Source organism: Punica granatum, chromosome 6, assembly GCF_007655135.1.
Source record: "Punica granatum isolate Tunisia-2019 chromosome 6, ASM765513v2, whole genome shotgun sequence".
In the NCBI taxonomy this organism is placed as follows: Eukaryota; Viridiplantae; Streptophyta; class Magnoliopsida; order Myrtales; family Lythraceae; genus Punica; species Punica granatum.
The window spans coordinates 16395722-16409258 of NC_045132.1; the positions used below are offsets into that span (position 1 = coordinate 16395722).

The window sequence follows — 13537 nt, forward strand, 5'->3', positions numbered from 1 at the left end:
TCCTTCCCCTCCCCCCTTTAATTCTGCATTCTATTTTATAGTCAATATCAAAGTCCAACTTTCTGCCTCCCTCATACATATTCCTCCATTTTTTATGTACCTTTCCCCTCACTCCATCAAAGGCTTCTCCTCTTCACTTACATACACACATTGAACACAAAGAACAGAGAGAGAGAGAGAGAGAGAGATGGGAGTGGCAACACTTGGGGAGCTGAAGCCTAGCATATCAGGGAGGAGGACCTTTCGCCCGAGTTCCAGTGTTAGGCATGCCACTGAATGGTAAAACTTCTTTTCCCGCTCTTTTTTAATGGGTTCATCACCGAATAGTCAAGTGGAAAGTCAGCAACGGATACCGATACCCTCTCCCTGACTATTTTTAGAACTCTGGTTATGTACTGGCTGCAATACGCGGTGTCATATAAGAAGCAGGAAAAGGCGGGCTAGTTTATCGGATGGTCGAGTCATGTCATTTTTTATTGGGTATAGGAAATCTTTAGGACGAAAGTCGGTGATTGATTCAGTTTCTGGGCACTCCTGTGGTCATCTTCGGCTTCTTCATCTTCTCTTCTTTGGTGCACCCTTTGCCTGCCAATCTGCCAAGCCACCTGTAACCGAATAATTTCTTCTGCAGGCCAATATCAGATGTCTCCAGTGATCTCACAGTCGATGTAGGAAAATCGAGCTTTGCCCTTCATAAGGTAAGGTTCGATAAAACAAGATTTGGTTTCTCTTCTATAAACCGTAAAAAAAAAAAAAGACAAAAAAAAGATTTACTGATAGTTACTCCTTGCTTATTAATCTGCAGTTCCCACTTGTCTCTCGGAGTGGACGGATCAGGAAACTTCTGCTGGAAACGAAAGACTCGAAAGCAGCTGTTCGCATAAACCTCCCTGATGTGCCAGGTGGACCAGAGGGGTTCGAGCTAGCTGCAAAGTTCTGCTATGGAATAAATCTCGAATTCACGCCATCCAACATCGCCTTATTACGCTGCGTAGCGCACTTCCTGGAAATGACAGAGGAATTGGCAGAGAAAAACCTCGAATCACGGACTGAGTTGTTCATCAAGGAAGCAGTTCTTCCAAGCATTTCCATCTCAATCTCGGTGCTCCATCGATGTGAAACCCTGGTGCCTGTTTGCGAAGAGATTAATTTAGTTAATAGATTAATTAATGCGATTGCAAACAATGCGTGTAAGGAACAGCTCACCAGCGGGTTATCGAAGCTTGACCACGGATTCTCGGTGAAGCCAAAGACCCCAGAACCGCCTGAGACTCCCTTGGACTGGTGGGGAAAGTCGCTTACTCAGCTGAAGCTCGATTTCTTCCAGCGGGTTCTTATGGCAGTCAAATCCAGGGGTCTAAATCAGGACATGATAAGTAAGATCCTGATAAACTACGCGCAGAATTCTCTTCATGGACTCGGGGTCAGGGACCCTCAGTTTGGAAAAGGAAGTTCATTGGACCCGGAGTTAATGAAGAAGCAGAGGGTCATTGTCGAAACGATAGTCGGGCTACTTCCCACCCAGTCGAGGAAAAGCGCAGTCCCAATTGTGTTTCTGTCAAGCTTGTTGAAAGCTGCCATAGGTTCCTTTTCCTCCACTTCTTGTAGATCAGATCTAGAGCGGCGGATCGGGCTCCAACTGGATCAGGCTATTCTTGAGGACATCCTCATCCCAGTGAATAATTCTCATGGGAATGGTCATCAGGGCCCAATGTATGATACGGACTCGGTCCTAAGGATATACTCGACCTTCTTAAACTTGGATGAGGATGACGACGACGATGCTGAGGATAATAATCACTTGACTGACGAGAACGATATGGTCTATGATGATCATATCGACAGCCTCGGTTCTCCTAAGCAAAGCGCGATATTGAAGGCATCCAAGCTGATGGACAGTTACCTTGCAGAAGTAGCACTGGATCCTAACTTGCCACCGTCAAAGTTCACTGCATTGGCCGAACTGCTTCCTGACCACGCTCGGGCAGTGAACGACGGGCTCTACCGAGCAGTGGATATCTTCCTTAAAGTAAAACTCTCATTTCCTCCCTCCTTCCTGCCCTTGCACTCTCTGTCGATTGATGCTTCTAAATTATGCTTGCCGGATGATGATAATTCACTTGGTATGAATCACTGATGCAATTTATAGTCTGGACATATCAAGTTTACTATGTTATGCGGCTGATTCAGAAAATCAGTCATGCCGATTGTCTTACGAGTTTGGTAATCCCGCTGATTCATGGATATGTTGTCCAATCTACTTCTGGTATGTTCTGTCAGAGTAAATTTGCCTGCATATTGACTGGCCCGACTTGTATGTAAATGGACTTGCAGGTACACCCGAACATGAAGGACTCGGAGCGATATCGACTTTGCAAGACCGTCAATTGCCAAAAACTGACCCAGGAGGCATGCAGTCACGCAGCCCAGAATGAGCGGCTGCCAGTCCAGACGGCAGTTCAGGTCCTCTACTTCGAGCAGGTCAGGATGAAGAATGCGATGAGCGTAGGGCCCGGGGGTGGGACCGGAGTACATAGCAGCAGCAGCCAGTTCTTCTTCAGTCAGTTCCCGCATCGGTCAGGGAGCGGAGCGGGCAGTGGGGCAATATCCCCGAGGGACAACTACGCATCCGTGAGGAGGGAGAACAGGGAGCTGAGGCTGGAGGTCACGAGGATGAGGATGAGGCTGACGGATCTAGAGCGGGACCATGTGTCGATGAAGCAGGAGCTCGGGAGGCCCCACCCAGCGAACCGACTATTAAGGTCATTCACCCGGAAGCTGAGCAAGCTGAACACGATATTCCGGAGGAGCAGCAGCAGCGCTAGGCCAACCCCAATGGCGGTGAGGGCAAGTTCGGAGAACGGGTTCTTATTCCAGAAGCGGAGGAATCTCTCCATTTCATGATCGATCATCGTCTCTACATAGTTTTAACTTCTTTTCCAAGTATAATATGGATGTTGATGAGGAGTGTATAGTTACTGTATGTAATATGGGGGCTTTTGGCTTTGCTCAAAAAAATCAAAATGCATCTGCCTTGTTGCTGCCCTAATTTTCTAGGATTTGATCGACGTATACGTTCAACCTGAACAGCAAGCAGTTGATTTTATAGGATTTGATTGATGGGACGGGCGGTAAATCGATGAGACTTTCAATGGAAGGTCTGGGTTCAAGTCTATTTCGTGACCTTTTAAATGGCACTCCAGCCTTTCATAGAGGTTAGAGCCTTGGTAAAACTCAGGATCTGAGACTCACCTTGCCGTCCCACTAATACTATCACCGGTGGCTCGTCCGGAATGACAAATATACGAGTTTCTTGCCCTCATGCTAGAAAGGCAACCTTTGTTGTCATTGTGGTAATCGCATGAGATTTTCACCTGATGCGGCTCCTCGGGGGCGATAATCACGATCAAATAAGGCATATCAATAGACCGACCGCAGATTGACTCCATGGCCCAATGGATAAGGCGCTGGTCTACGGAACCAGAGATTCTGGGTTCGATCCCCAGTGGAGTCGTCTTCCGTTATCCCTATTTTCCTTTTTAATTATAATTATAGTCCCGTTCGAGAAACGACGTCGGTTCCCCTGCACCGCCATGCAATTGCTGCTGCTCGCCGCGTCTTCTTCCCCTTCAAGTGAATCGGCGGTTGGTTGGAGTCCAAATTTCTTCCGTCTTCTGCTTTCTCGGAGACAGAGATGACGAGGGTGTCGTTTTCAGGACTGACGAAATCCCTGCCCTTCTCCGGTTTCTTCAGGTAAAGATATGATTCGACTCAATCTCCTCTGTTCCCTGCGATTCAGGCTTTCGGATTCACCCCTTACTTCGATTAATTGCGCTTGCTTCAGCCAGCTTAGGTTGTTTATGGAAAAATCAGATGACTTTTGTGATGGTGTTGACTTGTTGTGAACATGCCCGGATGATTAATCGCGTTTGTATTGGGGGGCGGGCTGAAATCGAACTTCTCTCTTAGCTTCAATTCCATGTCCTGATTCTGCTAGAGCTGTTGTTGATTGATGATTCGGTTCGGGTGATAACGAAGAATCAGATTACTTTTGTGATGGTGTTGCGTTTGTATGAGGATGCTGAGGGTGTTGTTTTGATGACTTGTGATGGTTGGATGACTTGTGACTTGTGATGACTTGTGATGGTTGTTGATTGATGATTCGGTTCGGGTGATAATGAAGAGCACGAAGTTGGGATAAAAAAAAATTCCTCTCCGGTTAATCTAGTTCCAGTTTTAAGAAGGAAAGTCCTAGGCAATCATATCAATGAAGTAGAATACGGTTCGAGGGTTTACAGTGTCCGATGGTGGATTATTAAAGTTTATTGTTTGCTCCGAAAAGTCTGGTGGGATTTGGGTCGAAATAGATATGGGGCTGCGATTGATATACATGTCAAAATCATGGAGAATTGCTTATTTACCTCAATCACATTCGGTATTTTCAGAGGCTATATGGTTTTCTGGCAAAAAGTCCTTTCGTTGGTTTTGGTATGTAGGGATCAAATCTAAGAATGATCCTGAGTGTTTTGATGGCCTCTCTTTCTTTTCTTTTCATTCCCTTGAGTCTGCTGTTTCGGTTTAACATTCATTTAGTTCGAGTGAATTACTCAGAATGATGGCTTCTGAGGCGTGCATTGATCAGTTGTAATCTATCACCATTTAAATTCGAATGCAAACATCCGTTTTATAGTATTACCGTTTGAATTCGCGTTGTCCAAGATACTGGTTCTTTGTTGATTTCTCAAAACAAAGATAGGAACAAGTGGTTGTTTGTTTTTCAAAAGCAGAAATAGCTCAATCTCTACTGTGGTTCCTTTTGAATTGATCCCAGTTGCCTCTTAATCAGAACTTACCTGAAAATGGATGATTGTGGCACTCATTTACTATGATAAACTCGCAGAGCTTTCCGGTTGACTTGCATGTTGTGATTCTGGGAGAACTTAACATGACAACTAAATTCATAACTGTGACCTGCGAAAGAGATCGTTTTCTGTTTATTTAGTCTTCCTTTTGGGCTCTGGAGATCAATGCTTTGGCTTTATCCTATTTACAGGCAGATAGAGCAAGAAATGGAGACTGTGGTCAGGGTTCTTCAGCCCGGTCCTTTAGGAATAGTAGAACACAAGTTTTCTGCAGATGAAATAGACGAGGCCAATGCAACAGTTCGACAAGCCGTGCAGAATTGGAGGAGAAATGCGAGTGCAGAGAAGAGGAACAATCCCAGCTTAAGAGAATACATCAGTTAGGGATGAAAGTAAGTTTTGCAATGTTGCTAGTTGGAGCTCTGGTGTCTGATGGGAGTGACTTGCACAGAATCCCAGCTTGTTGACATTCATCGATAATCAAAATTTTTGTTATTGCTTGGTAAGCGAACAAATTGCGTATCTCTATTTACAGTTATGTTGCTGTCTGAATGGATGGAGTAGATTGGTTGGAAAAGAATCGAGGAGCGTATTCATGGAAGTTTTCACTATCCTTTTCCTCCATCTCGTAAACAAGCTTACGAGTATGCCTCCATCCCTTCAATGCCTCCACACTCATCTTTTATCGTACGTTGGTTCTAAATTATCGTACGCAGCCAATCACATTGTTTGACGCATTTGAGGATGCTGTGCACCGCATAAAAGCAAGATAACACTGTGTTTTCGATTGGGATTACTTCATATATAAAGCATAGCCCCGTAACTTAGGATCATGTAATGAATCTCTCTAGCTGGCGTTCATGGCATTTTCCTAGGTAAACAGTAATTATCATGCGTTTTTAATGAGTTAGTTGCTTAGAAGTCGACAATGCACTACTGTTTTCCCTTTCTTTTTCTTGTAAATATTTCAAGGCGAGTCGAGAGTATGATATCTCCCAGGCTCAGCGCAAATGGCTACCTTTGACTTGCTCGAGAAGATAAACTAGTCAAGGTGCGTGCAAGCTGACCGAATAACTAATTGGTCGCCCAACTCAAAGAGAAAAGGCACCCGCGTATATTATCGAACTTTTAACAGAAAAGCCCCTACTGGTTTTCTATTGCTTTGGACCTATCCTTACCAGGCCTCTCTAACACATTTATAAGTGGAAATGAGTTGGCTTCAATGAATCTTCATTAAGCTGTTTACTCGTTATTTAACAAATTAATGTACGGTGATAGTACAGTGGTTCAAGAGTTAATTATTATCGTTGGAACTTCCTTTAATTCCCCTTTCATACACTAGGTCCATAGAGAATGTAACGTAGCATTATCGTGAATATGGTAAAAAGCGGCCAAAGGTAACTTCAATCCCCCCCCCCCCCCCTTTTTTTGGATAAGTTAAAGGTAACTTCTATTATTTGACATAGAAAGTATTAGATTCACAACTAACAACAATATCATTCACCAACCAAACTGCAAAGTACGTACATAATGTCACTCTCTCGAGTCTTGATCGAAGAACATCGCAGTACAGATTATGTTAGAAGATGAAATTGCAGCTCGTGATAATTTGATCGAAAATCAATCTACGAGCTTTTCTCATCTATATGTAATATCTATATCTATATATTTATTTATTCGATCCTATATTTAATTTGACAACCCAAACATATATGATAGGGTTGGGCGTACAATAGGAACCCATGAAAACAAAGGGTCATCTCCACATATCCTAAAACTATATTTATATATATGAAGCCGTAGGTCACCTCTATGTTAAACTTGGCTTAATGCCTTGAATATATAACTCTATATAAGTGCAAGTTAAGGCTAGTTTAAAACTATAACCATAACATTGCTCTTCATCTTTTAATTTGATTAGTCTGATCATCGATATCAAACCCAAATAGCCCCAGCCTGTCGGAGTAGAGGGACGAGGTTGCCCCTGACCTGGAGGCTCATGAGTTCGTTCGTCCCACCCACAAGCCGCTGTCCGATGAACACTGCCGGCACAGCCTGCCTGCATCCGAGCTGGAGCAGGGCCTGCTCTATGGCATTCCCATCAGGCATTTCATCGAGCTCATACACAGTTGGGTTCGCCCCATAGCTGCTTATCAGCGCCTTCACGGTATGGCTCATGCAGCACGTGGTCCTGCTGAATATCACGATCGGCCTGTCCCTCACCATCCCCATCACCGTATCGACGGTCATTTTTCTCCGAGTAGTATTCTGGAAATGAGCAGGTAGGAAGCTAGCTAGCTTGTGATCGAGAATTTGCTTTGGTGCTGTTAATGAAATATGATCGGACTCGTATTGGAGTGAAGGAGATCGGTTGGGAGCTTGAGTTGTGAAGAGACGAACTGGGGTTTTGAACCCTTATATAGTGATCATACGGGTGAAACTGTTCCATTGAGATGTCAATCAATCTATCCATCTATTCGTCCATTTGTTCCGTGTCGTTTTCTTACTTTATTATCTGACTTTTTCGTACAATTTGCAGCTACTGTACGCCTCATAAGATGAGGAACGGTACGTAAGGAGATTCCGATCTTATAGCTCTAAACGATTGATGATTGCCCTGAAAACGACCTTTGCTTGTATGGCAATTTGCATAGATTTTCCTGTTTCTTTTATCCCCAAATATAAATCTAGCTATGCCCATCTAAAATCTAAAACACAAAAAAAAGAGAGCATAGTGCAGTAATACATACGTTCACCTATAACAAAGATATGCCCCTATATTAATTCGTATGATTTTTATTTTATTGTACTAAGTTACTAATCCATGGGCTTCCTCTATAACTTGAAAAACAAGAAATCTAGAACATATAACTGTTATAAAAAAGGTGTAGAGCAGTGGCTTACGCCCCCGCCTGTGGACCTACAGGCTACATGTTAGATACCTAATGTGACTATCCGTATCCTTTTATTAGTTTTTTAGAATTTTTCTTTCATTGTACTATGTCTTAGGCCTTCTTTGTAACAATATATGTATATATATGTATATATATAACTGTTATATGGCAAAGAGTAAGAGAAATATTTCACCCTCAGAAACTTTCTTAATTCACCTTATTTTAGTAATTTAATTTATTATATTATAAATATACATTTTACTTTTTAAAGAATAAAAAGAAAGAAACTTTATCCCTAGCTATATGTATTTTGTTTTATTAGACAATTAAAAATTTTAAAACGAACAAGGAGAAATAATGCGTCTCATTGTTTTCTTTTGGAGTTCGAACCCTCTCAATGCCTTCCTCAAAATCACGTAAATGCAGAAACGACCATCAGTTTCTTTGCTCATTTTCTTTATGTGCATTGATATAATTTTTTTCATCTTATTTTGATTGATTTATTGAGATCGTAATCAGTACTATTTATGCGTATTATTTTCCAATTTCAAAAGAAATCTCTCTTACTTGTAATATTATTTTTCATCATTAATTTTGTTATTGCTAGATATTGTATTTCATTTTGCAAATATTTGCTCTTCATTTGCCGTATTCTATAGTTGAAAACGAAGATGTGCACAAGTAAACACATTTTTATAGTAGTAACAAATATTTTTCTCGAATTCTCTTGAATATTTTAATAAAAAAGTAAATTAGCGAGGTCAAAATAAATGCAAGGCATTTTTTTTTTCCGGTTAGGATAATATAAGGCCAGTTTAAGTACTATGTCAGACATGCGAAGTAAGCGAAACTGCCATTGCAAAGCTTTCTAGATGTGTACATATAGCCAAGCAAGGTAGCCGAAACAGATAAATATAGAATCAGTGACAATAAAACTTCTCTTATGAACAGATATTAAGCACTATAATGTAATATTTACAAAAACTGCGATATATGATCATACATATAATCTTTTTATACGCACATCCTAGCTAGCAACGTAGCCAAACACAGATAAATAGAATGTGTGACAGTCGATGAATCATTGCAGATAGAATCTTGTTGTACAAGTGAGAAACTTCTAGGGTAAACAATGCATATAAACTGTTATTTGTTAAAGATCAAGTAATAATATATCGCTGAGCGTCGAACCCCCAATGTAATTATTCTCTTGGGTTGAATATCTTTTAGTAGTCTTGCTGAACCCGAATACGAGGACCCAATATTGAATAACAAATACATAATTTACACAGAATTTAATAAGATTAAGACGGTTATGACCACCTTAAAATCTCACATGGTATTCGAGCGGGTTACGTCCACTTGCACGTGCAAGCTCACATCACACGCCATGTCCAATTTATTGTCAAGATAACTAAAATGCGTGTCATGGTAGTCAGGTTCAAGTGTGAACTCATGGTCGTCAATCAATTGAAGTGCGGAAAAGATAACCCACATTGTCCTCCTCTCGTCCCAGTGTAAGAATAAAGCCTACTCGTATTTATAATCCCGAGCACGGAAGTCTAACCCTGACTAGCTCGAAGTTCATTCATGGGGGCCGGTGTTTAATTCCACATGACACATTGTCATGTGAGGGTGGGTGTTGAGAGTAAAAAAATTTCACATTAGATTATTCATAAGAAAACCACAAGTTTATAATAAATTTGGTGTCACAATTTATTAGCTCGAACTTTTATGTTGGAGACGGACACAATCTCTTATAGATCGATCTATATTTACGTTGTGTGTAAAGGCGGGTGTTAAGCATCATGAATCTTGGAATAATAAACAAAAGCTATTGGATTTATAAGACGATGGAATGTGCCATCCCATTAGTTTAAGATTTTGGGATGGACATGGTCAATTACTTTTAAGCCTAGCGGCATTCAAAATCAATCCATCTCATGCATGATGAGAGTATTGAGTAATAATACATAAACCACACTATCTAACAAGGTTAACCTCTTAAATTATGATTGTGATCATCTTAAAATCTTACACGCGTGACATGCATATAATATTGTGATAAATATGTATTTTCAGGTCATGATAAGATCATGGCAGCAGAGAATCGAATCCGTAACTCCGATATATCATGCTAAGATGCCAATCATGCAATCATCCGGTTTCTTCAACCATGCACAATTTAAAAAAAAAAATGAAAGAAAGTCCAGTTATTCCAGTTCAAAACTCTGTGCAGTGGGACCCTGTAAAGATATTACAACGTGAAAAAGCAAAGGAAATCCTGTTAAGCTACACGTGTTATATTATCATCTTTTCTGAAGAAGAATCTTCTAAGAGAACTGATAGGAGACGCTATGAGGACGAAATGGAGGGGTGGCACCTCTCCTTTTCCGCAATATGGAAGAATCACATTTCCAGAAGCCAAGACAGATAAATAGCACCAGAGTTGTAAAAGATGAGAGACTTGGCGAGGAAGAATATAAGATATATGCTTCTGTCATGCACGGGCGCAAACTCAGCCGCCAGTCAGGAATTCGGATTTCGGGTAAGTCTTTCTTAAGTTTGACAAGTTAACATGGATACTTCAAGAGTGGATACGAACACTTAGACTTCACACCTATAATATTGCAGCACATATTAATTCATTGACATTGAAAGCAACCCATTGAGCATTGAAAAATTTAAGGGAAAATCACAAATTTATAAGAAATTGGGTATCGCAACCAATCAACTCAAACTTTTGGATTGAAAATTGGCCAAATCGCTTGTGAACCCAATGAAAATTTTACTTGGTATCAGAGTAAGTTATGTATTCGCGCGCTCATGTGAGCTCACAACTCATCAAGTCCAGTTTCAAGGCAATCAAGTGCGCCTTATCATATTCCAGCCCAAGTGTGGACTCATTGTCAATTATTCCCCTCCGAGGGGTAAGAAGAAGTCCACGCAGTGGTTATATGTCCTGGCCCGTAATCAGTTCTTGAGAGCGGGTGTTTAAGTCCACATGACACGTGTAGGTGAAACATTAAAGTCATATGATGCTACGTGAAGACATGAGTTGAGAGATTTTATCCTATATGGAAAAATTCAAGAGAAAACATAAGTTTATTAGAGATTGGGTCCCACAATCTGTTAGTTTTGCTTGTAAGCCCATTGAAAATTGTACATAACCCATAAATAGATAGAGAGTTTCCTATTATTACACTTGGGGAGAGACAAAAATGCCAAACCAATAACATTCTCTCACACCCAATATGCAAAAGCCTCATTGTATTATTGAAACACATTAATTATCACATGTGCATCGGCTTGTAATATTCTACTGCACCAAATCCAACTGCCCTCGTTATAGATTGTCCTCAATGATTAGGGGTGTGCACGGATATAGGGTATACCCGGAACCAGTCAAAATCTACCCATTAGGGTAAGGTCCAGGTAACTCGTATTGAAAATCGGGTAGAATCCGGGTATTAAAATAAGGAATCGGTGAAAATCGATTTCGATTTCAATTCTTGCATATTGGATACCCAGAACCGAAACCGACACTCGGACCCAGGATTTCCCCGTTATATATAGAGTTACAATCAGATATTCCTATATTTAAAAAATATAGTCACCAATTTTTTTTAAAAATATATCCACATTCCGTTTTGCGTGATTATTGATTATGGATGAGACATTTTCAGTTTTATTTAGTGAGAAAAAAATTTTCAGGTTCCAACAAGGTACTCAGAACGTGTGATATAATACAAGTTCCAAGTAGGTCTGGTTCCAGGAATCAACATGATAGGGTCAGATTCCAAAATCTTGGAACCTATCCTTTACAGGGTAAGATTCAGGTATCGTGAAAAAAATAAAGGTATTTGAACCCGCACATCCCCAGTCCACATAGCATCCCCGCACCTAATCCGCAACCACCCTCGTTGTAGATTGTCCGCATAGCATCCCTTCACTCTTTGACGTTGCCTTCATCCTACACCACACCCGTGGTGTCATAACTGAGAGCGCGATTTGTGGCCTTCCGATGCCTTCCGCTGCACACTTGCTAATCAAAGTTATCAGGGATTCATCCCACCAAAGCCAGTTCTGATGTCAATTTTCACGGGATCAAAGATAGCTGCCCGTATGGTCACTTGGAGGATCCCCATGCCAGCTCTCCTTAAGGTTGACGTGCTCATACAAATATATCACGATTCAGACAAGAACACTCGGAATACATACTGGTAATATTGCATGACACATTAGCACACATATATTGAAAACAATCCATGCACAATGATTCCTAATTATGGCCTTGGAGAGGGATGAAAATGCCAGCATGTGACACTTGAAAAGGGAAAGCGGTTTTTTTTTAAACTTTTTTTTCACAAGGTAACACAAATCAATCAGTTTCGCGGTATGGCAAAAAAAAAAACTTTTTCATGCCACAATACACTGTTGATATTTCAACGCAAAATGGACAGGAAGCTAATATGATAGCTTTTTTTGGGACCTTGCACTCGTCGAACCTTTGGGATCCAAATAAATTAAATAAAATAAAAGATAAAATGAAACTAAAAAAAATCAAGGTGGGATTGGAGAAATCACGCTGAAGTCCTCGATCGAGGTGGGTGGCTAGCGGGAATGCTCTTGGGTGGTAATCAAGGTCGTCGGTGACCTTCATCAGGGGTGGCAAGGGTGCCCCACCCCCTTCTCTGATCCCACATTTAATTTGTTTGGGTCCGACAACGTTCAATGTGTGTAACACTCCCAATAACAAAAAACGTTATGCCAGTTTTCCATTCATTTTCTAACGGAAGATAAGCGATGTGTATGATGTGATTTTTGTTTGTTTGTGTTATATGGTGAAATTGAAATGATTTGTAAGAAACATAGCCACTAAATATGCTCTCTCCGAACACGGACGGTGCGGAAGCGGCATCTCTTTCCATCACGGCGAAGGAGGCCGATAAGCTTGATCGTAGCACCAAAAGGGCAAAAAAGGTGGTCGATTGCGATGGAACACGAAGTAACTCCCGTGCAAGGGAGCCGAGCCAAGGACGATCGGTGGTGGTAGATGACCCAAAGGTGGGCTATGCGGCGGCGCTGCTGGGAAGCCAAACTAGAGCGGGCAGTGGCATATTTTTGGGGGGGTCCGGAATCTGAGGAGAAGGCCAAGTCGATGGTTGATTTTACGAACCCCTTACGACCGAGGATCCTATACACCGATGAAGAACTCTCTTGCCTGCGATCTTAATTCACAGGCTTTATCATCATCAAGGTGTTAGGTAGGAATGTTGGATACACTACGCTAAAGAGGAGGCTTGACCAGCTGTGGAGTCCCATTGGCCATTTCGACCTTGTGGATCTACCAAACAATTTCTATGCGGCTAGATTTTCGTCTGTGGATGCCAAAGAGTGGGTGATGTTAGGGGGACCGTGGATCATACAAGGGCATTATTTGACTGTTCGGGAGTGGACCAATGATTTTAATCCTCGGGTGTCGAGGATTACCAAGGCCGCGGTGTGGGTACAAATTCCGAACTTGCCAATGGACTATCACACTGACCTGTCGTTACGTCGAATTGGTTATGCGTTGGGTCGTACGATGAAAATTGACAAGCATACTCAAGGCCTCATTCGGGGGAACTACGCTCGCCTCTGCGTTGAGGTAGATTTTCGGGCAGCCACTGGTGCCAGCAATCGATGTCAATGGCATGAAATATCAGGTGGAGTACGAGGGGCTAAACCTCATTTGTTTCCATTGTGGCCGATACGGACACGGGAATGAGACATGTTTAT

At 41.6% G+C, this 13537-nt stretch overlaps 3 protein-coding genes and 1 non-coding gene across 4 annotated transcripts; 3 read left to right on the forward strand and 1 right to left on the reverse strand.

Annotated features, from left to right (window-relative positions):
* Positions 1–37: 37 nt before the first annotated feature.
* Positions 38–3108, forward strand: LOC116212058 (BTB/POZ domain-containing protein At1g03010-like). The gene is made up of 4 exons (XM_031546643.1): positions 38–279; positions 632–698; positions 806–2029; positions 2335–3108. Exons 1-4 carry the CDS (start codon positions 188–190, stop codon positions 2902–2904), a joined length of 1953 nt encoding a protein of 650 aa, XP_031402503.1. The 5' UTR covers positions 38–187; the 3' UTR covers positions 2905–3108.
* A 333-nt stretch (positions 3109–3441) lies between these two features.
* On the forward strand, positions 3442–3514 carry TRNAR-ACG. The gene has a single exon. It is a non-coding gene; the product is annotated as a tRNA-Arg (tRNA).
* Positions 3515–3581: 67 nt separating this feature from the next.
* LOC116212059 lies at positions 3582–5398 on the forward strand. The gene is made up of 2 exons (XM_031546644.1): positions 3582–3753; positions 5054–5398. Exons 1-2 carry the CDS (start codon positions 3695–3697, stop codon positions 5244–5246), a joined length of 252 nt encoding a protein of 83 aa, XP_031402504.1. The 5' UTR covers positions 3582–3694; the 3' UTR covers positions 5247–5398.
* Positions 5399–6334: 936 nt separating this feature from the next.
* Positions 6335–7251, reverse strand: LOC116210409 (monothiol glutaredoxin-S1-like). The gene has a single exon (XM_031544278.1). It carries the CDS (start codon positions 7110–7112, stop codon positions 6798–6800), a length of 315 nt encoding a protein of 104 aa, XP_031400138.1. The 5' UTR covers positions 7113–7251; the 3' UTR covers positions 6335–6797.
* Between the last annotated feature and the right edge of the window lie 6286 nt (positions 7252–13537).